This window comes from Myiozetetes cayanensis, unplaced genomic scaffold (assembly GCF_022539395.1).
Source record: "Myiozetetes cayanensis isolate MyiCay16 unplaced genomic scaffold, myiCay2020 scf5-8, whole genome shotgun sequence".
Classification (NCBI taxonomy): domain Eukaryota; kingdom Metazoa; phylum Chordata; class Aves; order Passeriformes; family Tyrannidae; genus Myiozetetes; species Myiozetetes cayanensis.
Genome location: NW_026087742.1, coordinates 1,006,705 through 1,030,174, shown reverse-complemented (window position 1 = coordinate 1,030,174; position 23,470 = coordinate 1,006,705). Strand labels below are relative to the sequence as shown.

At 53.9% G+C, this 23,470-nt stretch overlaps 2 protein-coding genes and 2 non-coding genes across 4 annotated transcripts; 3 read left to right on the top strand and 1 right to left on the bottom strand.

Annotated features, from left to right (window-relative positions):
• Nucleotides 1-7,066: 7,066 nt before the first annotated feature.
• RPS3 (ribosomal protein S3) lies at nucleotides 7,067-12,437 on the top strand. Its single transcript, XM_050333501.1, has 7 exons — nucleotides 7,067-7,128; nucleotides 7,980-8,110; nucleotides 8,312-8,405; nucleotides 9,618-9,712; nucleotides 10,334-10,521; nucleotides 11,509-11,704; nucleotides 12,369-12,437. The coding sequence occupies exons 1-6, from the start codon at nucleotides 7,099-7,101 to the stop codon at nucleotides 11,700-11,702; spliced, it is 732 nt and encodes a 243-aa protein (XP_050189458.1). The 5' UTR covers nucleotides 7,067-7,098; the 3' UTR covers nucleotides 11,703-11,704; nucleotides 12,369-12,437.
• Nucleotides 9,892-10,038, top strand: LOC126649815 (small nucleolar RNA SNORD15). Its single transcript, XR_007631193.1, has one exon. It is a non-coding gene; the product is annotated as a small nucleolar RNA SNORD15 (small nucleolar RNA).
• On the top strand, nucleotides 11,057-11,204 carry LOC126649813 (small nucleolar RNA SNORD15). Its single transcript, XR_007631192.1, has one exon. It is a non-coding gene; the product is annotated as a small nucleolar RNA SNORD15 (small nucleolar RNA).
• A 1,385-nt stretch (nucleotides 12,438-13,822) lies between the features above and the next one.
• Nucleotides 13,823-19,649, bottom strand: SERPINH1 (serpin family H member 1). Its single transcript, XM_050333478.1, has 5 exons — nucleotides 19,522-19,649; nucleotides 16,312-16,915; nucleotides 15,999-16,097; nucleotides 15,397-15,629; nucleotides 13,823-15,239 (listed from the first exon to the last, which is right to left on the bottom strand). Exons 2-5 carry the CDS (start codon nucleotides 16,892-16,894, stop codon nucleotides 14,937-14,939), a joined length of 1,218 nt encoding a protein of 405 aa, XP_050189435.1. The 5' UTR covers nucleotides 16,895-16,915; nucleotides 19,522-19,649; the 3' UTR covers nucleotides 13,823-14,936.
• Nucleotides 19,650-23,470: the final 3,821 nt, after the last annotated feature.

Sequence of the window (23,470 nt, the reverse complement as noted above, 5' to 3'; positions counted from 1 at the left end):
TGGAAAGGAAACCCTCAGCGCTCCCCATTCCCAGACTGCCACAAAGTATTGCTGAGGTCAGTGCAAATGATTGCCAGGGATGCTGGAGTGGGATTGCTGTGGGATAACGAGGGATCTCGTGTTAATTCAGCTGGCAGAGCTGCTCTGTGCACAGCAGGGAGCTGCTGCTGCTTTGGAAATCACCTGACTGAGCTAATCCGAGGGTGAGGAGACAATTTATTGATTTGAAGTCCTGGCCAGACGTGGATGGAGATAATTCTGGGATGCGAGGGGTGTTATTCCCACAGAAGAACAAGCTTGGTAAAAAGACTTTTCATTTCTTTATTAGCCTCTGCAAAGCAATTGCAGCTTGAAGGTTTCATCTGAGATGAAAATCAGGGCTTTCTGGGTGGTGGCCATGGGATATTTCTGCTGAAGCTGCAAACACCACTCACACTGCTCAGGCTGCCCTGAGCTCCCCTCTCTCTAAAGCTATTTTTAAAAGATAAGGGACAAAAAAAAAAAAAAAAAAAGGTGTTAAGTTTGCAGCTCTGCTTTTGCAGTCTGGTCAGGTGTCTCCTTGCTCTTCATGGGTCTCTTGCAAGCTGAAGACTCTGCTTAATGTCCTAGAAAATAACCTTGTGCTGCGACCAGCAGCCAGTTTATCCCTCCTGTGCTCCCGCTGCATCTCGAGGGTGGAGAAGTGCTGGGAGCAGGGGAAAGCAGGGAGCTGCTTATCCCAGGCTGCTCAGGGACTGACAACAAAGTGGGTTTGCTCCCCTTTGCCTGAACAGGGAGGTGGCCCAGGTGAAATTTGGGGAGCTCAGCTCTGGGATCGAGGGTTGGAGCGTTGAGACCTGAGCCCAGCCTTGCAGCTCAGCAAGTCCCTCACCGGTTCTTGCCTCTAGTTCTCTTCAGCTGTTCTGGAGGTGTCACCCAGAGCTCCAGGAGAAGTGCAGCGTCTCAGAAATATGGCAAATGCTGCTGATTTTGTGTCCCTTTCCAGCCTTGTGTGTTCTCCCTCCCCACCTGGAATCTTCCACCATCGGTCTTGCTTTCATCCGCCCTGTCACAGCCTGGCTGGGTGGGCACTGCTCCTCTCATCCCCCTGAGAAGGGAAAATCCTACATCCTCCAAATCCCACAGAAACCCCAGAACTCTCCATCACTCTGCAGCGTGGCAGATCTCATATCCTCTGGGGGTGGCTGCGTGCTGCCCCAGGGACAGGGACAGCGCTGAGCGTGGGGGTTCCACCTTTACGGGGACCAAGCTGGTGGTTAAACTGTTTTGGGTGTGGCCAACTCAGTGTCACCAGCCTCGGTGTGGGGTGTTTGTTTGGTGTCACCAGCCTCGGTGTCTGGATGGCCTCGTTACCTCCCGGCTGCGTTTCCCAGTGCCAGCAGCGCGGCTGGGGGAAGGAATCTGAAAGCTCCATTGTAGGGATGGCCACGTGCACAGGGAGGTGTGGAGGACACTCTGAGCCAGGGCAGAGAGCCCTGTGTGCCCACCAGAGGTGTGTCCAACACCCAGAGATCCCACTACGATGCCTGGGCCTCTGGATCCTTAGGGAACGTTTGCTGGCTGGAGGAAAAGCTCCTCTGTAGGGATGGGGCAGCCACAGTTTCTTTGGACAACCTGTGCCAGGGCCTCCCCACCCTCACAGCCAGGAATTCCTTCCCAATATCCCCATCTAACCCTGCCCTCTGGCAGTGGGAAGCCATTCCCTGTGTCCTGCCCCATCCTCCTGTGCCATGTGAGCAGTTGCACCGTGAACTGCCGTTCCAGGGAGCGTGTGGAGGAGCAGGGAGTGGCTTTTGCCACCAGCCTTATCCCAATGCACCCATAAACCATCACAAAATGTGGTGTGGGGGCCAACCCAGCCCCCTCCTCCCCTCTGCGTTTTTCCTTAAAAGCTGATTAAGAATCACTTGCTTTAAGCTGCTGAGTTTCAGGTGACACCACCAGGGCAGAGTGCTCTCCTGGAAATGCCCATTAGGGTTCCAATTTCCATCCCTCTCCCAGAGCCACAGGGACAGGGTGTGAGCTGCTGGAATGACCTCTGTGAGCAGCCACTCGGTTCATTAAATAGTAACGAGCCCAACAATTCCCAGCTAAAGAGCACAGCCAGCGGTCCTTATTTCATTTCCTGTTTTTAAAGGAAGTATAAATTATTTACTAATGTGCTTAAAGGCCTTTAAGTGAATCCAGGCAGCGAAGCAAAATCTTGTTTACTGGGCAGGTGCCCAAAGGGAAGTGTTGGAGTGATGGACCCGTTTGTGAGCAGCCACTAAACCGTTGCCAGCAATTTATCAGATGGAATGGAGGTAACTGGGATTACAATGGAGTTTGGCTGGGGCTTCAGTGACTGCTGCAGTCCCTGGATTAAATCCAAAGAATATCCAGTGCAGAGCTTCTCTTTTGCCCAGGGATGTTGATTTTCAAGCCTTAACCGCGTTCTCCCAATGGGGAATTCTCCTCCTGGAGATTCACACACACCTTTCCACCTTTCACTGGAGCACAGCTATTCCCCCTTAGCACAGAGCTGTTGCTGCCCCAGTTTCAATCCTGCTCTTGGGAAGGAGATGGGATTGGGGCAGCTGAAAGCCATCTGTGCCTGCAAACACAGCACCTTCCCCTGCTGCTGGAAGGTTTGCAGGACTTAGTCCCCCGTGTTCTTGCCAAGCCAAGAGACAGTAAATCCTCCTGAGTGTGAAATGTTTACAAAGGGCCTGTAAACGTGGCCCTGACTCCTGCTCCTCCAGGCCACATTCCCACTCCATCTCCCACCGCTTCCTCGGGCTGCTCCACGTGGGAAGGAACTCACTGGGCAGGGCTGGGGCTCCACGATTCCTCAGCAAGTTTCCCAGAGCTGCCAGAGGGTGGTGAGTAACTCAGGGAGGGGGGTTTGTCCAACAGCAGCTGCTCCAACTGCAGCAATAAACTATAACACTGGGGCTCTTGCAGTAGAAATCCTGCCTCAGTCAGACTTCACAAATGCTTTACAACTGGGGCTTGCAATCCTCACGTCTCTGCTTGGACCACCTCCCATTCATTTAATGCAAACTATCTCTTCTTGTCCATCTCTGCCCCGGGTTTCGTTTCCCCAGCCACTCCCTGGGAAAGCTCATTAGCTCTGTGGTGCCTCTGATGGAATTGCTGCTTGTAGGGAAGGTGATTTGGGTGGTTTTCTTCTCTAGGCTGCCAGCTCCTGCACAAAAAGGTGGTGGAACATGCACTTAACTTGGAGGGTTCCCCTTGTACCCATTTGTCCGGGTGCATTTTTGATGCCCCCCAAGGCCGTTCCCGGATCCTTCCTGTGCAGATCCAGCCAGTCCTTGGTGCCTGCAGAACCTCCCTTGTTTTTCCCTGTGAAATCATCAGCAGCAAAGGCAGTTGGAAACTTCCCCAGGCAGGACATTTGCTCCCAGTGCCCACAGAAAGCACTGGGCATCCCAAAATCCAGCTGGGAAAGCCACTGGCTGTCCTGGTCCTGTCAGTGTGTGAAGGGCTGCCAGCCCCTCCTGCCTGCTCTGAACTGGAGCCAGGTTCCTGGGGAGAAAACCCTGGGATTCAGGCTTAATTGAGCCTGTGCAATGGCCTTCAGGGCCATAAACCATGTTGCTGTCTGGGCTGTGAATGGAGCTGGGGTGAGGCAGGGCAGCTCCCGATTCCCAGACCTGCTCCAAGCTGGCATCCCCCACAGCGAGGAAACCTGCCCCTACCCCCTGGCACCTGCAAGGGGCCCTCCCTGGGGGCACAGGGGGGTTCCCTGGTGCTGCCAAGGGCCACGTCCAGGGGAACATCCCTCCTGTGCATCCTTGCTTTTGCGCCTGGCTGTGGCTGTGAACTCCGAGGGGAGATCCAAGATGCCAGAGTGGGGGATGCAGCGGGGGTTTTAATGCCAGCTGGGGGCAGGTGGGATGCCAGGGGTGCCCATCCTGTGCCCTCCAGGCAGAGGGTCATGACTGGAGCTGGAGCTGGGGGCTGCATCCTGGTGGCAGCCTACGGAGACAAATTCCCAGCTGGGGCTGGGAAGCCACTGGGACCAGCTGGAGAAGATTTGAGCTCTCTGAGGAGAGGGGTGCAGGCACATGGCAGCTTTTTTGGGGTGTTGCCAGCCTCCATTCCGGCAGGGATGGAGCAGGGATGAAATCACGGAGTCGTGGAATGCTTTGGGTTGGAAGGGACCTTTGAGGGTCGTCTAATCCAAACCCCCTGCCATGAGCAGGGACACCTCCAACCAGCCCAGAATTCATCCCTGTTTGGCTGCAAACAGCACCTGGGAGCATCCCCATGTGTTCCTAGGAGCCTCCCTGGCTGCCTGGGGATGGATGAAGACCAGAAAGACACTGATTGAGCCCCTCCTGGATAAACTCAGTCTAAAAAAAAAAAAAAAAAAAAGAGATTATACTTCTTGCTCTGAAAGTGATGTGATCCCCACGTGGAGAGCAGCAGAGTGGGGTTTGTGCAGGTTGGGAGGGTCTTTCCTGGAAAATTATTTGAGAGCCTGGTTAATAGGATCTTGGGCTCAAATCCCTGTGCAGAGACATCCCCAGCTGCTGGACACTTCTCCCAAATCCATTGTTCTGGTGCTCCCCTGGGCATGAGGAGTCAGATGTCCCCTCAACATGGCACAGTGCTGGGACAGTGAGATCCCCAAGTGTCACCCTAAACCTGGACACCTTTGTGGTCTTCTGAGTGTGATGTTCCTGCCTGGCCCCATCCCCTTTCCCTGCCACAATTCGCTGCCCTCTCCTTGGTGCTCACAGGCTGCTGGGCTGGAGCAGGAAAACGAGCAGGGCTTTAAATAACCCCCTCCAAAAAATGTCTGTGTTTGTGTTGGGATCCTTTCTGGGAGCTGGTTGACAGCCGGGCTCCAGAAACAGCGGGATGGGCCAGAGAGGGGGGAGGAAGGGGCAAGGGTGAGGGTGGAGAGAGGGAAGCTCCTCTAAGCCTCTTTGCTGCCAGGGAAAACAGGATAGTGCAGCATGCTGGAAGGGGGAAAAGGAAAGCTTTCCTCAGGTTTCTCCTGCTCAGCTTGGGAATGGGCTGGGAAAAGGCCACACGTGCACTCACACTCTGTGTCCAGTGGAGGAGTGTTGTTTGTTGGTGCTCTGGTCCATCCCCAGGGATTAGGGATGGTTGAGGGACATCTCTGGCCTGTTGGCTTTGGGATCTTCCCATAAGCCCTTTTCCTGCTGCAAATCCTGGGCATCTGCAGCTCTGTCATGGCTCCTGCGGCCCAAGAACTCTTCCAGAGGGTGAAGCTCCGTGTGCCCCTCTGAGGGGTCGGATCTGGGAGCAGGGAGGGGACAGAAATGAGGGTGTCACACCCAGGCCAAGCTGTGGCAGACACAGGCCTGGATCAAGTGTTGATGGTGGTTCCTACAGCACTAGGAAGGCACCAGCACGTCTTCTGCCACCTGGACATGAGCTGGCTTTGTGTCACTGTGTCCAGGGATGCAGGTGTTCCAGGAGTTCATGGAATGCCCAGGCTGAGTCCTGGGGCCATCACTGCCCCTCAGACCCATCCATGGAGTCCACCTGGCTCCAGCTTGGCCACAGCCTTAGTCCCTGAAGACTGGGAAGAGACGGATGGAGCTGTTGGCTCCTAATTTTGGCCAAGAGGAAGCCTCTGCTGAGACGTGGAGTCCATGGATGGTGCCTTGGGGAGCAGGGAGATGGAAGGAGTGTGTCAGTGTGTTCTGGCAGCCCAGGAGAGAGGGAGGAGAGTGGGAGCAGCCAGAGCAGGGACAAGGGACAGAGGGTCCTGTGGTGTCCCTTCTCCCTGGAAAGGGTGGGAGAGATTGTGCATGGGACAGCCATGCTTGGACAGAGGGAGCTGGCTGAGGGAAGGGCAGGGTTTTTGGACACATTGGAAGGGAGAGGAAGGTGTTTGGTGACAAGAGGGACAACAGATCCTCCCTGTCTTTGCAAAGTGGGCCATGGGCTGCTCCGCCATCCCTCAGATCCTGGACAAATGAATCCCTGGGGAAGAGAGAGGAGCGACACGAAGCTTTTCCCGCTCTGGAAGCCGTCTCCACTGACATCTAGTGGCACACCGAGCTTTTCCCTGGAAAAGAGAAGAGCTTGATCCTCTGGGCATCGGGCACAGGGGGGATCCATGGGCTGGGAGGGCTTTTCCAGCCTCAGGGATTCTGGGATTCTGTCTGCCTGGGTACACATCTTTCCAAGAGGAGCCTTCCAGAAAGCCAAGCAGCTCATTTCAATGTATTTTGGTCCTTATTCCCTGATTTTCTGGCTCCCTCCTGGGAGGTTTGCAAGGGCAGGGCTTCCTTTGCTGCCTCTTCCCAAACACATTTACCCACTGATGTTGTGGGCATTTTCATGGAATCATTTATGTTGGAAAAGACTGTTAAGATCAAGTCCAACTGTGAACTGTAACATCCATGATAAAATGCAGTTTAAATCCCTACTTCCTACCATGTATTAACTCCAATCATCATCATTACTTATCTAATCCCCTAAAATCCCTAAACCAATAAAAAAAAAAAATCTGTTGGGACAGCACAAGGGGGAGAATGGCTTTAAACTTAAAGAAGATGGGTTTAGATGGGAGATTGTGAAGGAATTCCTGGCTGGGAGGGTGGGGAGGCCCTGGCACAGGTTGCCCAGAGAAGCTGTGGCTGCCCCATCCCTGGAAGTGTCCAAGGCCAGGCTGGAGCAGCCTGGGCTAGTGGAAGGTGTCCCTGCCCATGGCAGGGGTGGCAATGGATTAGTTTTAATGTCCCTCCCAACCCAAAGCATCCTGTGATTCCTGGGTTAACAGCACAGCATCCTCTGACAGCAACGACCGGGCAGGGTGGGTATAAACCCGGGGTGATTATATATGATGTTATGTGATATTATACTGTATTACATGATATGATATTTATTATATTATTCACTGCTGACTCTCATGTCCGTTTACACCGGGTTTAGACCCCGGATAACCGCGGTTTAGCGCGCCCAGCCCCAACATGGCGGCGCGCCAAAGACTACAACTCCCATCGCCCCTTGCTCTCTCCCACGTGACGGCCACCGGCCAATGGCGGCCGGCGGAGGGCGGATATAGCGCAGGGGGCGGGGCTTCCCCCTTTCGGCCGGGCCCGGCTCAAGATGGCGGTGCAGATCTCCAAGAAGCGCAAGGTGAGCGCGGCCGCCCCGCACGCCCCGACCCTCCGCGGGCGCTGCCGCAGCGCCGGGGGCGGCCCGCGGGGCCGGCGGGGCGGGGACACGGCGGCGGGTTCGGCGGGATGGCGGCGGATGCGCGGGGATGGCGGCGGATGCGCGGCGGCGGCCCCGGCGGGAACATGGCGGCGGGGTGTGAGGGGGCGCTTCCGCACGGCCCGGGATGGGGCCGGCAGACCACGGACCTGCTTGTTTTCCCCTTTTCAGTGGGGAGGGTTTGGGGCTGGTGGTTCTGTGGGTCGGGGGAGGCCTGTCCTTGGGAGGGAGCGAGCGAGCTTTGGGCTGTCAGGAGGGTCCCTGTAGGGATGGGAAAGGGATGTGACCCCGCCAATTCCTTACTTTACGGCCGAATTAAAGCACTGCCACGGGGCAGCAGCGAGCTGCGATCTCGGCGTGCAGGGTGGCTGTGGAGGGGTTGGTGCTCCGGTTGGTGTCCTAAGCCAGGGCTAACCAGGGCTAAATGGGCTCTAAGCCCGGTGTGAACGGCCACGAGAGTCAGCAGCGAATGGAATATAACAGATCAGTGATAGTTCACCCCGGGGTTATACCCACCCTGCCTGTCAGAGGATGCTCTGCTGTTCTCCAGGAGTCCCAGGATGGTTTTTGGGTTGGGAGGGACCTTAAAGATCATCCCCTTCCTCCCCTGCTGTGGGCAGGGACGCCTCCCACCTCTACCAGCCACCTCCTAGGAGTGCATTATCCCTGAGAACTTCAGGAATAAGTTCTTTCCGTGGTGGGGGAGAGACTGCCAGGCAGCAGGACGGTCCCGGGGGGCGCAGAGAGCTTGACTTTGTCCTCTTGTGTCTCAGTTTGTCGCGGATGGGATCTTCAAAGCCGAGCTCAACGAGTTCCTGACGCGGGAACTGGCTGAGGATGGATACTCTGGCGTGGAAGTCCGGGTCACTCCCACCAGGACCGAGATTATCATCCTTGCCACCAGGTAACCGAGCTGCTGCTGCTGCTGCTGCTGCTGCTGCTGCTGCCTCACAGGGGCTGAAACTTGGAGTAGGAAATGTTGTTACAGGAAAAAAGATCCTGAAGTCTAAACTGAGATGCTCTGGAACTCTTTGGGCTGGTTCCAGGCTCACCTGGGGACACTCCTCTCAGTTGTGCCATTGTTTTGTGTTTTTTTTTTTCCCAGGACTCAGAATGTCCTGGGGGAGAAGGGGCGCCGGATCCGGGAGCTGACGGCCGTGGTGCAGAAGAGGTTTGGATTCCCCGAGGGAAGCGTTGAGGTAAAGCTGCCTGGGTTGGAGGAGCAGGAAAAGGGGTGCTGCAGTTGGATTTGTGAGGACAGGATGGTGTTTAACTCAGAGAACTTGGGGCATGTGGTACCTGGCCCCACAAAACACTCCTGCAATGAAGTGCAAGGTGCTTTGCTGCTCGTGGTGTTTTTAGTGCTGTCACTTCAGCCGCTTTTCTCTGCTTTCCTAACAAGGAGGATGCGGATAAAACTTTGTAAATGTACCTGTAAATATTCTGTAGAGAGTGTTGTCCCAGTATTGAGGTGGGAATCTAAATCCACAGTGTATTTGTTTATTGCTGTTGCCCTTTATCACATTATAATGCTTCTGTCCTTAGAGAGAAACTGTGCAGAAGGATCTTATTTTAGAGAGGTTAAACTAATTGTCCCTTAAAGGTCCTGTGCAACCCAAACTATCCTGTGATTTCAGTCCATAAAATCTGCTGCCCTAAAACAAATCAGGGAGGGAGGGGGGGGGACACACTGTATGTCCTGGGGTGGTGCTCACATGCATTCCTGCTTGGCCAGTGTTGCTGGATCACATTATACAGGGGAGGTTGCTGATTGTCTCCAGCAAATGCTTAAACACAGAGAATTCGTTACTCCCCACACACCACGTCGGAGTAACGAGTTGGAATGTCTGCTGCTTCTGCACTGCCAGGCCTTGGTCTGTTGGAGACCTTGGGTTTGGTACATCTCTCTCTCAGCTTTCCAGAATCAAAGGGGTTTGGTTTTAATCCTTAAACCAGACTTCCCTGGCTGATGTGTTAAACAAAGGAAACCCAGAGATCCCTTCTGGGATGTGTTTGATCCCTTTGGGGCTGTTTGGAGCAGCACTGTGGATGTTGGAATAGTCCCCTGGCTTCCCACGGAGTGTCTCAGCCCTGCCAGGAGTAGGAGACAGACAGCAAGGGATTCAGGGAGTGGAGTGTCCCAGGGTGAAGCTTCTGCCTTGGAAATGTGGCAGGACTGACTGAGCTGGGGTAGGGGATGGGGTGGGGAGTGGGATGAAGCTCCTGTGTTAATGGAGAAGTGTCCCAGGCCAGGTTGGACAGGGCTTGGAGCAACCCGGTCCAGTGGAAGGTGTCCCTGCCCACGGCAGGGGGATGGAATGAAAGGGTCTTTAAGGTGCCTCCCAGCCCAGGCCCTGCTGTGGTTGTGTGATGTTGTGCCTCACGTGCAGCCCTGCTGTGTGTCCCTGCAGCTCTATGCAGAGAAGGTGGCCACCAGAGGCCTGTGTGCCATCGCCCAGGCCGAGTCCCTGCGCTACAAGCTCCTGGGAGGGCTGGCCGTGCGACGGTGAGTGCAGCAGCGTACACGCTTACTTCTCACAGGAATTACCCCTTTCTGACCTGAAAGCTGAGCAGGCTTGGAGTAGATGAGATTGCAGGTTGTGTGCCTGCCTTAAAGCTTGCGTTTACCCCTTTGTGGAGGAGTCAGGCAGGGGCTCAGGTGACAGTGGCCCTGCTCTCAGCTCCCTTCGGTGATGAGCCGATGACGAGTCAGATGCAGGTGGCTCTGCTTGAGGTACCTCTGCGGGGTCACGTTCTGTGATGCTGCGTGAGGGCCTTCAGCTGGAGCCTCCTGTCACCAGTGGATGATCTGGAGGCATTTGTCTGAGAAGGGACAGGGTGGATTGTCCACCCTCAGCTGTGGAGCTGTTTGTGTCACTGTCCCTGTGTCACCGTCCCCACAGCCTTACCAGTCACAACCAGTTTACTTACGCTGGGCTTCACAGGGTTAAAATGGTGGGAAGATTTTTGCTGCTTTGCCCAGCACTGGCAGAGCTTTGGCTGCAGGGCTGTGCCTTCCAGAAGGCTTTCTAACAAGCAGAAGTTGGAAGTGGGATGTGGGCAGTGCTTGGAATTGTGCTGAGATGCCTGAGTGGGCTCACGGTGTGTCTGTTCCCTGTCCCTGCAGAGCCTGCTACGGTGTCCTGCGCTTCATCATGGAGAGCGGGGCCAAGGGCTGTGAGGTGGTGGTGTCTGGGAAGCTCCGAGGGCAGAGGGCCAAGTCCATGAAGTTTGTGGATGGGCTGATGATCCACAGTGGAGACCCCGTGAACTACTACGTGGACACAGCCGTGCGCCACGTCCTCCTCCGGCAGGGTGAGTGCCTGGGGTTCACTCCCCTTCCAGCTCCACGGGCTTCCTTCCCAAACTGCTTTTGGGAATGGGGAGCAAAGGGGCCTTCAGCAGCCAGTGGAATTTCAGGTGGTCATCCCAGGGCATCCACTTCTCTAGTGGTGGGGTTTGAGCGTTTCCAGCTGAGAAATATGGCCGTAGATTTTCCAGATGCTCTCACTTGAGCCCTAAGGCCTCTGAGGCAGGTAAGAAATCAACTTATAAATGAAACTCTCTTATAAGACTGGGTTTAAGAGCTGTTGGCAGTTTGCATCCTGGCTTTCCTGGCTCCTCGGGACGGGCAGAGAGAAAGTGGATGCCACAAAAAGGGCAAATGCCAGCCAGTTTTCCCCCACTGCTGTGCCCTGGCAAGTCTTCCCAGCTAAACCTGCCTCCTCCTCTTGCCCTTCCCCCTGGTAAAACACAAATGACTTGTGCAACTTAACTGGCTCTGGGGTATTTAATTGCAGAATTCCTGGTGCAGGGATAGCAGCTGGGCCAGGGCTGTTCCCCACCTTCCCTTCGGTGATGATACGATGACGAGTCAGAAGGGACGACCTTGTGTCACTGCAGCCCAGTCAGTGCCACGTTCTGTGGGGCTGTGCTGAGGCTGCCTTGGCCGGGGTGTCCTGCTCATTGGATGATCTAGAGGCATTTGTCTGAGAAGGGATGGAAAAAACCCAGTGGAATTGCCTGGGAAAATGAGCTGAGTTATCCCGGGAAGAGCACAGAGTTTAGAACCAGGGTTAGGATGAGCTGGGGGTACAGCTGCAGTTCCAAGCTGCAAAAGCAAGGGGTTGGATAATTTTGGATCTTGCCTGCATTTAAATTCCTCATACACACTGCTGATGTAAATTCCCAATAATGAGATTGTTCAGCTATACCATGTCTGTGTTACAGCGTTGGCAGGAGATACTTTGTGACCCTTGGTGCTCCTCCATGTGAATTGTGTTGTCCTGTCCCTCTTTGCAGGAGTACTGGGAATCAAAGTAAAGATTATGTTGCCTTGGGACCCAAGTGGAAAGATTGGCCCCAAAAAGCCTCTGCCAGACCACGTCAGCATCGTGGAACCCAAAGAGGAGATCCTGCCCACCACCCCCATCTCAGAGCAGAAAGGGGGCAAACCAGAGCAGCCAGCCATGCCTCAGCCTGTGCCCACTGCCTGAGGGTAAGTGCCTGCGGGCTGGGGGAGGGACAATCCGTGTGGGAGTGGTGCCATGCCACCAGAAACGCTGGCAGGCAGCTGGGATTCTGGGATAACAGGCTGGGTTGGGTTTGAGCAGTGCCCTGGATGAAGGGGGATGTGGTTTAAGGCACGTGGCAAAGCAGCTTCAGGGAAGAGGAGATGATGAACCTGAAAGGGAATATCCCTGTCCAGGTGCCCTGTTCCATGTTGTACAGCATGGATTTGGGAATCTTGGGTCTCGGTTGGAGTGACTTGGCCCCTCGGTTGGGGCATACATGTTTGGTGCCTTGGATGTGTTGCCACTGTCCCACCTGCTGGCAGTGTGCAGTTGACATCCCTCAAATAACCCCCAAATATCCCCCTTGCCCTGGCATCCAGTTTGGGACAGCCTTGGAAGCCATCAAGCACAGTGGGGAGGCTGGTTTTGTAGGGAAATAATCCCAGTTTGAAATCCTGTCAAGGAATCTGACTGGGCAAGATCTGCCTCAGTGGGAAAAATGGGATCACTGGCCAAAATGCAGAAAGGGTGAAATTCCATTTATTTTGGGAACTTGGAGCCTGTTTGTTTGTTCCATGTTTTGAGGTAGGACAGTGGTTATGGAGAAGTTTGGCACCAGCTCACTCAGTGTTTTGTTCTTTGTTGTAGGGTTTGTCCCATGTAGAACCAGAAGCTTGGCTGTCCTGAAAACATCTCTTAATAAAATCACAAAAGACAGTGTTTGTGAAGGTGCTTTTTCTTTTTGTGCAAGATACACTCCAGGAAAACCTTGCTCCCACTTTTGGTGTGGAAGGAATTCTGTTGCATTTCTTCCAGCTTGTTCCTTATGGAATGAACTTCACCAGCTCCTGATCCAAAGTGGGGATAAAATGCTGATTTCTAGGCAGAGCTGGAGCAGCAACTGGTGTTTAAGAGGGTCATGAGTCACAAACATTCCATGAACTGGAGTACTGGTGGCTCTTCCCTTCCATCCCAGTGCCTTATCCAAGGTTTCCAGAAGGGGGAGCTTTTTTAGCAATGTCCAAGGGAATTGCAGTAGTTTGTAACTTTCTGGCTTCAGTTGAACTATTATTTTATTCTACTTAATGCTTTTATCACCTCCGTGTATCCATGGGCCCTGTCACTGGAGAGATGTTTGGGATGTGACTTCCCCTACAGGATCATCTCTATCCTTACAGGAACAGCTCCTTTTAGGGGCAGGTAATTTGAGATGGGAATATCTGGTGGAAGTCTGGGGCAGGCATGGGAAGGGACCCATCCTAAGAGGTGATGAATGTGCAGGATCAAGCTGTTGTTCAGATTTTGAGGAATTCAGAGCCTGTTTGTTGCATTAACCAAAATTTGTACCAGAAACTTGGTTGCTTTCACAGCCAGATTTCCATTTTCAGGAGGTTTCTCTACAGGAATTCAGGAACTGGCGTTCTGAGGGTGTCAGGAACTGGGCTGTGGGGCAGAAACAAGATGTGCCTTCTCAGGGTGTGAGTGAGTCTGATCTCAGGGCTTTTTGCACACCTTTCAGTGGAAATATTGAAATATTTAGTAGTAAGTAATACCAACATTAATTATTGATTTTTTTAAAACTCGAAGTTGGAGGAAGATCTGGAAATATTAAAGGTGATGGAAGCTTTGTCACTTTGGAGGAGCACAGGAAATGTGTGAAAGCTGGAAGAGCTGAAGCAATAAAGAGTGACAGAGCTATGCATGTTGTCTCTAAATTCTTAAACACCCCAATCTGATAGAAATTACCCCATAATGGTCAAGGTGATGTTTTCCCTTGCACAGAAACCCCTGAGGATTTAAAAAGCTGTTTGGAAGGTGAGCTGGGGGTCAGATCAGCTCAGGGAAGCTTTTAAACTTCTTTTCCATATTGCTATTCCAGGGTGGATGTTGGATCCAAAGATCTTGGATCCTTACAGTTTCAGAAGAAAAAGAAATTCCCAGTGCAGTGCAAAGCTGACCTGCTAAAAGTGGTCTTTCCTCAGGACTGTCCTGTCATGGGAATTCAGCTGTTGCTATGCATTAAGGGTAATTTTTGTCCAGGTACCTTGGATTGTCAGGATGCCAAGGAACCCCTCCCTAAGTTGATTTTAAACTGCCAGAGATTCATTGAAAAAAAGTTTTATTGCAAAATTACACATTTATGTCACTGTGTGGCACAAGACCAGACAATAAAAGCCCTCACACCACCTGCATCCACACGATGCAAACAATTCCCAACATCCCACGGTGTGTTCCTGCCTTGCCCACCCCTCTTACCCCCTCCCTATCCTCCAGAACCTTCTACAGCATGTGGGGTCAGTGCTGACTCACTGGGAAGTGTCCAGGCTTCCTGGGCATTGGATGCATCCCTGGCATCGCCTCCTGCCTCCCACCACAGTGGGGAGAGCTGGGAATGTGCAGTACTGGGCTTCTAAGACAGCAAGGAAATGAGCAGGGAAATTAAAAAATCAAGCAAAGCCACGTGGTTGTTCTGTGGTGGTTCCAAAGAACTGGCACTGCCCTTGGGATGCACAGATGTCCCTTGATCCAATGATCCTGTTTGCCACGTGAGGTGTGCCAGGCGTGGCTGACCTGGAATGCTGGTGGGATACTACAATATCCCTTAAAAAGAAGAAGATAGGAATCACCTCCAAGTCTAGGCTGGCTCAGGCTGTGAAACTTCAGGCTAATTATCAGCCATAAATATAATATAAATACATTTGGGTTTGAGCCTGCCCTTCCCCAGGCCAGCAAACGGGATCTAAACCACCACAGAGCTGCAGCAGAGGAGCGTTGGGAAGGCAGGAAGGGCAGCTCTCAAGCTCTGGGTTTAAACAGGGCATCCAAGCAGGAGAAAAGCGAGTGGCAGGGACACAGAAGCATTTGGGAGGGACGGTGGTCGCAGCAGGAGGCGTAACTAGTGCAGGGAGGAGCTGGGCTTCAACCTGGACACCTCCCTGAGGATGCCACTTCCCTTCTGCTCCAGGTGACCCTCTTGTGCCCGGCTCCCCTGATCCTCTCCGGAGGTGGGTTTGTGCAACAGGGATTTGGGAGGGGGTGAGGTAAAGTGTCTGCTGGTTCCTCATCACAATGCACCCTGGTCTGAATAGCACCCATGGTTCGAGAAGGATACAAAAGAGTGTTGCCCCTTGTTCGAAATCGCCCACTAAAAAACACACACACAAACCAAAGCTCTGGGAGAAAACAAAAAAAAAAACCACCAAAAGCACCAACCCACTACAACTCATCCCGCATCTTGTCACCCTTGGGCCTCACGAGCCGGCCGATGAAGAGGATGGAGTTGGTTTTAGTGTCTCTGATCATGAAGATGAAGGGGTGGTCGGCGTAGAACAGCTTGGGGTTCCTCATCTCCTCGCGCCCGTAGATGTCGGCGTCGTAGGGGTTCCCGTCCGTGTCCCACTCCAGGGCAGCCGCGTGGAACACGTTGGACAGGTAAAGGTCCTTCTTGCCAGAGATCTTGGACAAGTCAGCCTTGGTCTTGTCAATGGCTTCTGTCAGGCCCAGGCCACCCAAGTGTTTCTAGGAGGAGAAGAGGGGTGAGCGACCCTCGCGGAGGTGACACGGCACAACCCTTCCCAGCCACGGCTGCTGGAAGGGGGATCAGGCACAGACAACCCATCCCGCTGTCTCCCCCACTATATCCCAAAGAACTGTTCTCCTTAAGGACCCCCCTTACCTGAAGGTCATGGCTGACTTCCAGGACAACTTTTGGCAGCGAGATGGCCACTGATCTCTTCTTCATCTTGCCAGCCCAGGTCTTCAGCTGCTCCTTGTTCAGCAGTTTCTCAACCCTCTCCAGAGGCTCCACGTGGTTTGGCATGATGAAGATCATGCTGGAGAGCTTGTGAGCAAGGGGCATCTCCACCACCTGGAGCTTCTCTGTCTCGTCATCATAGTAATTGTAGAGACCTTGAAACCGGGAGGAGGAAATGGTGAGATGTGGAGCAGAGGCAAAGCTACACAAACCTCGTTGCGAGTTCACCCTGGACTTTCCCTGACCGGCAAGGGAAGTGAGTCTGGACCATTTTGGGAACAGGCCCAGCATTATTAGAGTTGGCTGCAGCTCTCACTGGCGTGATGAGCCGGGATTTGTTCCCCACAGCCAATAGTGAACATGGATTCTCTGCTCACAGGGAGATGGAATCTGCAGAACAAACACACCCTGCTTTGTTCTCGCTTATTCCCATGAGGCCAGAAAACCTTGGAAGCAGCTGGGGCAACGGAGCAGCGACGAGCACAGCTCTGGTGGGTTTCGATGGGGGGCAGGTTTGCACTCACCTGTGCGGTGCATCATGGGCACCCCCACGGTGTAGGAACGGGTCACCATGAACCCACGGTTGTCCACCATCTTATGATGGAACTTCTCATCCCAGTGAGCTGCAGGAGAGAGAGAAATCCAGTAAGAAAAGGGAGTGGGGGGTAATTTAATGCTCTGACAAAGAGCCTCTGGTGGACATAGGATTTGCCCACCTTCCCTTTGGGCTGCCGGATGATCTTTAAGGCCCCTCCCAACCCAAGCCCTTCTATGGCTCTTTGTTGGCTCAGGGTGGGTTTCGGGCCACTTGTACCAAGGCCCGAAGGCAGAACTTACGCTTGAAGAACATGGCGTTGACAATGAGGGCCCCGTCCGTCTTCTCCACGTCCTTGGTGACCTCGGGCAGCTTCCCGTCCGTGGTCTGCGCCGCCCACTCGTTGATGGACTTGAGGGCGCTCCTCTTGTCGCGGAAGTTGATCTTGGAGTGCTCGTAGTTGTAGTGCTTCTTGCTGTTCTTCACGAAGTCGTCGGCGAAGTTGATGGAGGCGGGGCCGTAGAGGCGGCTCCCCATCTTCCAGGTGACGTTGCGGGCGGTGCTGTTGCTGACCTCGTTGAGCAGCTCGGACAGCCCGCTGTGCACGTACTCGTCGTTCAGCTTGTCCGCGCTCAGCACCGCCTTGGCCTGCGACGCCGTGCCCGCCTTGCCCCCCAGGGACACGAGGCCCAGGGAGGAGGCCACGACCACGGGGGACAGCAGGATGTTCTCCATGTCCTTGTCCTTGGCCATGGCGTGGTAGAGGTTGAAGGCCAGCGTGGTGCTGCGCTCGGCCAGCGTGGTGGCCTTGTCGCTCAGCTTCCTGTCCTCCGAGGGCACGGCCGCGGCCAGGCCGCACAGGGCCAACCCCAGCACGATCCACATGGCTCCAGCTGCTCCCAGCGCCTGCCGGGCAAGAACAACTCACCGTCAGCACCGTCCCAGCCCTGCCTGGAGCGCTCAGAGATCCCAGAGGAACCCACTCCACAGTGGGAACACTGACGGGCACAGCACCAAGGCTCCCCGTGGGCTGCAGCAATCCCAAGTCCACAGTGGGATTTCCTCTGGGCAACAATGAATCCGCAGGAGTCCAGGTATTCAGAGCCTGTGCATTTGGAATGGAAGCTTCCCTTTGAAGGAATTTGACTGTATCACTACTCACGGACACTAAATGATTGAAGGAGGGGCCAGGGAATGGAAGTAACAGGTACTTCTGAGGTGATCTCAATAGGACAAGAGGGAATGGCTTTAAACTGGAAGAAGACAGGTTTAGATGGGATCTTGGGAAGGAATTCTTGGCTGTGTGCATGGGGAGGCCCTGGCACAGGTTGCCCAGAGAAGCTGTGACTGCCCCTGTATCCCTGGAAGTGTCCAAGGCCAGGCTGGAGCAGCCTGGGCTAGTGGAAGGTGTCCCTGCCCATGGCAACCTCTGCCCTGGTCAGGAAAAGCTGAAAGCAGGATGTTTCTGCTGCTCAGGGGGCACCACAGCAGAGCTGCCCCTCCATCCAGGGGTATTACAATCAGTGACAAGGACTCTCTTGGACCAGCTGGTCCCCAAATCCTCAGCTTCCTTGGCACTAGATGGAGCACGTGAGCTTCCACCAGGCCAAGTCAGAGGGGCGCCTTGAGAAGATCCAATACTGTCTGCTCAGCTCTGGTCGGTTTAGTTTTGCCCATACAGCCCTGCCAGGGAGGTACCAGGGCAGAGGGAGGTGATGGACCCTCATTTTCCACACCAGAGTTATTGCCTTGGGTAGATGCATCTCATCCCAATGTAGGGGATGAGCAAGGGCTCCAATCCACCAGCTTTGCTAAATCTGCAGCCTGCCCAGCCCTAAATGCCTGAAAACTCTTTGGAGCTCATCCCACCTGCCTGCAGGGCTATAACACGTCCCCACACCTTCCCTCCCCTCCTGCCTTCCTGCTGCTCCCAGCAAACCTTCCTGACGGCAGCTCCTCGGGGCTTAAATTCCACCACCTTCAGCTTTCGGGCGAGGACAGGCTGCGTCATGCCCAAGGTTACGGTGAAGTTTGATTTCTTGGGAGTTCCTCTCCTCCTCCCACCCCGCTCCTGGTGTGGGGGACACGGGGAAGGGCTTGCAGAGGGGCAGCTCCAGGGTTAAAAGGCTCCAAGAGCAGGAAGCGAAGGGCCCGCTGGGATTCCACATGGAAGGAAACACGCAGCACAGCCCCGGGCACAGAGTGCGCAGCTGCACCTGGGGGACCCTCTGCCAGAGGGGGAGTTACGTGGGCTCCGAGAGGGAGGCGATTTCTGGCCTGAAATCCCCTTGGGAGCAAGCCCTCCCTTCGCAGGGAACAGCCATCCCGGCCACCTGCAGAGCAAAGACTCGTGCAACAGGCTCCAAACTGCCCCTGACACACTTTGAAAGTGTCTAAAGCACGTCTAAAACCTTCGGCTTTTCAGTTCCCTTTTATTTCTAGAGATACCTTGAAACTCTTTTCATAGTGAGGTCAACGTTTGCCTTTTTCATTCTGAAAGAAAACAGATACACGGAGTAGTTCTCTTGCGAGCAACGGGCGGCTCATCCTCAGCTTAAAAAAAGCCTCATTACTTCAGAGAAGTACTACGGGCGAGAAATTTTGGCCCCGAGCTCTGGGCTGTGCCCGGTGACGCAGCCCGGCGGTGCCAAGGCAAGAGGAACTTTGCCCATTCTTGGAGATTATTGGGGAATTCACAACCCAGGGCGAAAACCGGGGGAATCCGGGGAACGCACGGCCAGCAACATCCTCTCTCCTGCTCGCACAGCACAGCCCAGCCCGGAGGGGACGCCCAGTGCCAGCGTGGCACTGCAGAGACCCCCGTGGCACTGCAGAGACCCCCGTGGGGCCGCGGCGGACCCTGCAGGACCGGGAGGTGCCATCGCCCAGGGGAACAGCCAGAGGCGCCCGCCCCGCTTCTCCCGTGAGCAGGACAAAGGCACACAAAGAAAAGCCACATTTTCCACGTCACCGGAGGGATGTGACACTTCGCTAAGGCCAGGCTTGGCCCGTCCTGTGCAAGCAGAGCTCTCCGTCCCGGGCTGGGCTGGTGCCCAGGGTCCCGCAGGCTCCCAGGCTCAGCAGGAGCAAGGGCTGGACGCTCCTGCAGGACCAGCACACCGAACTAAAGCCTCCCTTTATCCTCCTCTTCCCTATTGCCACGCCCTGAAAGTTTCTCCTGGGCGCAAAAAAAAAACACTGGAAGCACCTCTGGCAAACTGGAGGTGATTTTATAATATATTTTATATTTCTCAAAGAGCCAGAGCCAGCTCACAGGGGAGTCTGTACCCTCTCCTACCCCCCACTTCATCCCAATGCAACCTCTGCTCCCCATGCACCCCATTCTCCCATTCACCCCCTTTTCCCATGCAATACCACCCCCTCCCCCCCGACTTTTTTGCCCGATGGGGCCAACCAGGAGGATGCAGGACCCCAAAATCCCTCCCTCCCCCTCATCCTGCTGCAATCCCTGCCTGCCAGCCCGGGGTCCCTCGGTCCCCCCCACCTCTTACCTTTGGGGTCGGGACGCGGCTTCACTCAGCTCCCCTGCGCACCTCCCGGGCCGGCGGAGGGGGTATATAAGGGGCCGGCGAGAAACTTCTGGAAAGTTGGGAAAACCCTCTCAAAAAAATCTCGGGAGGGAGAGGAAGGGGAGGATCCGTCCCGGCTCTCCCGACCCGCCGCCAATGGCGAGGGAGCGCCGGCCCCGCGGCCGCCGAAGGGGGGTCCGGAGGGACTGGGGGGGATGCGCCGTCCCTGCCCTGCTCTGCCCGTCCCCATCCAGGCCCTGCAGCAGGGATTTGGGAAGCTATTCCCTGCCAAAACGGTGCTCTTGCTTTTTTTACGGGGCTCTGCTCCGTCTTATTTCCCTCCCCCGGCATCTCCTGCAGCCGGATCGTTGTTGGCTCTAAAGGTGGTGATATATTTAATTGTTTTTTTGGGGGTGTCATCACCCCTGAAGTCAGGGGTGATGCAAAGGGCTTCAGCCACGAGCAGAGCAGTCACAGGCACTGAATGTTTAACATCTGTCCCTGGCTCAAGCCACGTCCTGCCCTCCAAAACGTCCCTCTCATTGGTGACACCCAAGAGAGAAGAGAAGGCTCCAGGGAGACCTCAGAGACCCTTTCAGTGCCTAAAGGGGCTCCAGGAATGCTGGAGAGGGACTTGGGACAAGGGATGGAGAGACAGGACACAGGGAATGGCTTCCCATTGCCAGAGGGCAGGGTTAGATGGGATATTGGGAAGGAATTCTTACCTATGAGGTTAGGGAGGCCCTGGCACAGGTTGCCTAGAGAAGCTGTGGCTGCCCCATCCCTGGAAGTGTCCAAGGCCAGGTTAGAGCAACCTGGGAGAGTGAAAAGTGTCCCTGCCCACAGCAGGGGGTGGAACTGGATGATCGTTAAAGTCCCACCCAACCCAAGCCATTCTGGGATTACAATTACTCTGTGCAGACAACCTGCATTCACTTCCCAGGGACCTGAGGGCCAAATGAGAGGCACCTGGAGAGCTCCCTCCTATTCCTGGATCCCTCTGAGCCTGCTTTTCCATCCCTCTCCCCACCTGCACTCACACCCACCTCTCCTTTTCCCCAGCAGCTGGGCCTGCTGGAGCTGTGAACTCCTTACAAATCCCCCCTCCCACACTCCCAAATCTCCCCCTGCTCTGCTGGGCTCTGCCCTTCATTGCAGTGCGACCCCGTGGCAAAATCCTCACTGTCTGGCAAAGTAAATGCGGTTTAGAAAGGCCAGCATTCCTGGCCCCAAAGGCCTGTGGAAGGAGTTAAATGCTCCTGCCACCCCGTGCCAGGTGGCTGAGAGTTCTTGCAGGAAAATATGTGCCCTGGAGAGGTTTCTGTGCTAAGTCAGGAGCACTGAACGCCACTCACATTCACGTTTTAAACCAGCATGGGATTGTTTTCATGGCAGTCTGGGATACTGGGGTATTCCAGGTACCACCCAGTCATTCAGCACCTCGTCGATGGTTCCATCACCATGTCTATGTCTCCCCTTCCTTCTAATCCCTGTAATTTCATTTTTGCACCTGTTTTTGGCCCTGCAATTTTCCCCTTTTCCCTCTGCAGATAGGTTGTTGCTTTAGTAAGAGAACCAGCATCTGATTTTGTCTTCTGGCTTTGAACATTCTTTTCGTTGTCCTGCAGGCACCTTAGTGTGGAATAATCACCTCATTCCACTCCTCCTCACAGTCCACTGATTCTAGAAGGTGGCATCACAAAATGACATTTTTCTTCTGTCCCAGGGTGACACTTTTGGGTGCTGAGCATCTTTCCAGATGCCTGAAGGCTCCCAGTTTTGTGGGATTTGTTTAATATTTTTTTCATCTTTTTTTTCAGTGATTTGTGTGTGTGGGGAAAAATACCTGAACAAAGCACATTTCCAGCTACATCTTCCCTGGGCATTTTGCATTTCAACAGGTCTATATTAAACTGTCTTTAATGCCACTAAGTCCAAAGGGTCCTGCTGTCCTCACATCAATGATGTTCAGAGATCAGCTCCCTTCAGGAAGGGATTCAGTGGCAAAAGGAGCATTGAAATACCTTAAACAGCACATTTTTTGTTCACTGGTGTATATTTGAAACGCTTTGCTTTGCTTCGTGCGTGCATAAACAATCACAGTGGGTTTCAATAGCACAATTTGGGATTTATTACCACGTTGCCATAGTAAAAAAAAAAAAAAAATCGATTTGCTGATATCAAACCACCAATCCAGAGGCGAAATATCCCTGGTCTGTACCAGCCAGCTGAGAAATGAGAAAAGCTCCTTTAAACTCCCACTGTCAGCTGGTTTTCTCTGCCCAAGCTCTGCATTGCTCCACCTTCAAACCCTTCTGTGTAATTACCTCCCATGTAAGATTTTTTTTTTGCTTCTGAGTGATATTTAAAATAAACCCTGAAACTTTTAATCTTCACCTCGCTCGGTGCCTCCCAGCGCCAACCCCCACTGACACTCTGTGCTTTGGGCCTTTGAAGCGGCTCTGCCTCGGCGACAGGAGTTTGGAGCAGAATTAAAAAAATCACTCCTGGTGTTTCGAGGACTGGCAGCCCAGCCCAGAAAGAGATTTCAAAGTTTCACCTGGTTTTTAAGCGTGTGCTTCCCACCTGTTTTTTTTAAGCTCGTGTTTTAATTTTTTTTCCCGATTTTTAAGTGCACGTTTCAACCCCTCCCTGCTATCTCTGACTGCACAGACAGCTGCCACAAAACAAAACAAAAAAAAAAATCTGCTTTAGGATGTGAACATGCAGGAAACGAGTAAATTCTACCCAAATGCCAGCAAAGAGCAGCTTCGTCTTCACTTTGAGCTGTTTTGTTTTTTTTTTTTTCCCAAGGCGAAAGCTCCGGGAATCGGGCGGATCTGGGGCAGATTTCTGCCGCTATCCAGGGATTTCCAAGCGGGATCGGGCTGTGCAGGCGCTCCCAGCCCCCACAGTGCCACGTCGGAGCCCGGGGTGGGATGCGGGAGAGGGCTGGGAAGGGGGAGCCAAACTGGGAGGTGCCTTTTTCCGTCTTCCCTGCTCCTCTAATGAGCGGTCCCGGCTGCCAAGACACAAATCCAGCTGCGGCCCAACTCCTCCCTCCGACTTTTGCGCAGGGCAAGACTCGGATTCCTGTTGTCTGGAGTTATTTCCAGCGTGGTTTTGCTCCCAGGAGAGCCTTTGGGTTTAGGGCTGCGTGGACTTACTCATTGTAAATGACTTTTACTACTCTCTTAAATAAAGCACCCCAAAGGTTTTGTGATACGGGTCTGATCCCACACTCCCCCAAAAAAACAGAGGGGGATTTACACATCCCGTTGCTGCAGCAGCTGGGATGGGGGTGAGGTGAAATCCATCTGATCCTGGGAGTCCTACACCCAGCTCTGGGATAAACCACCCATGCCCAGCCATTGGTGCTGCCCTGGTTGCTTGGCTTGTCTGATTTAAAGCAGTGTTACTAATTCACTTGATCATTTATTAAAAGACTGTTTTATTTCCCTTTTCTTTTCCTGAGTGTTCTTTGGACAGGACTTTTAAAATATAAACTCCAGCAGCTTTGCCTTTTCACCCTTCAAATGCCCCAGAGACTGTCCCTGTTTTCCTATGTGAGAAAGTCTGATTTTTCTAAGCTGCTTTAAGTTGGCGCAGGATTTCTGCTTTCCAGGATCATCCATGGCTGGGGAAGGCAGGGATGCTCAGAGCCAGCACAGAGGAGCAGCTGAGGAGCCATCCTGGGGTGGAACATGTCCTGGAGGGAGCACAGCACGGGACAGGATTGGGTCCTGGAGAATCAAAACCCCTGAGACCTGCACAGATCATGGTGGGCACAAAGGTGATGCTGCTGCTCCTGGAACACATCTGGTCAACAAGCCTGGGAGAATCCCTGATATGAATTCCCAAATCTTCCTGTCCCCCATCCTGGTGACAGAGCTATCTCAGGATGAGACACACCCGTGTGAAGGTTGCCCTG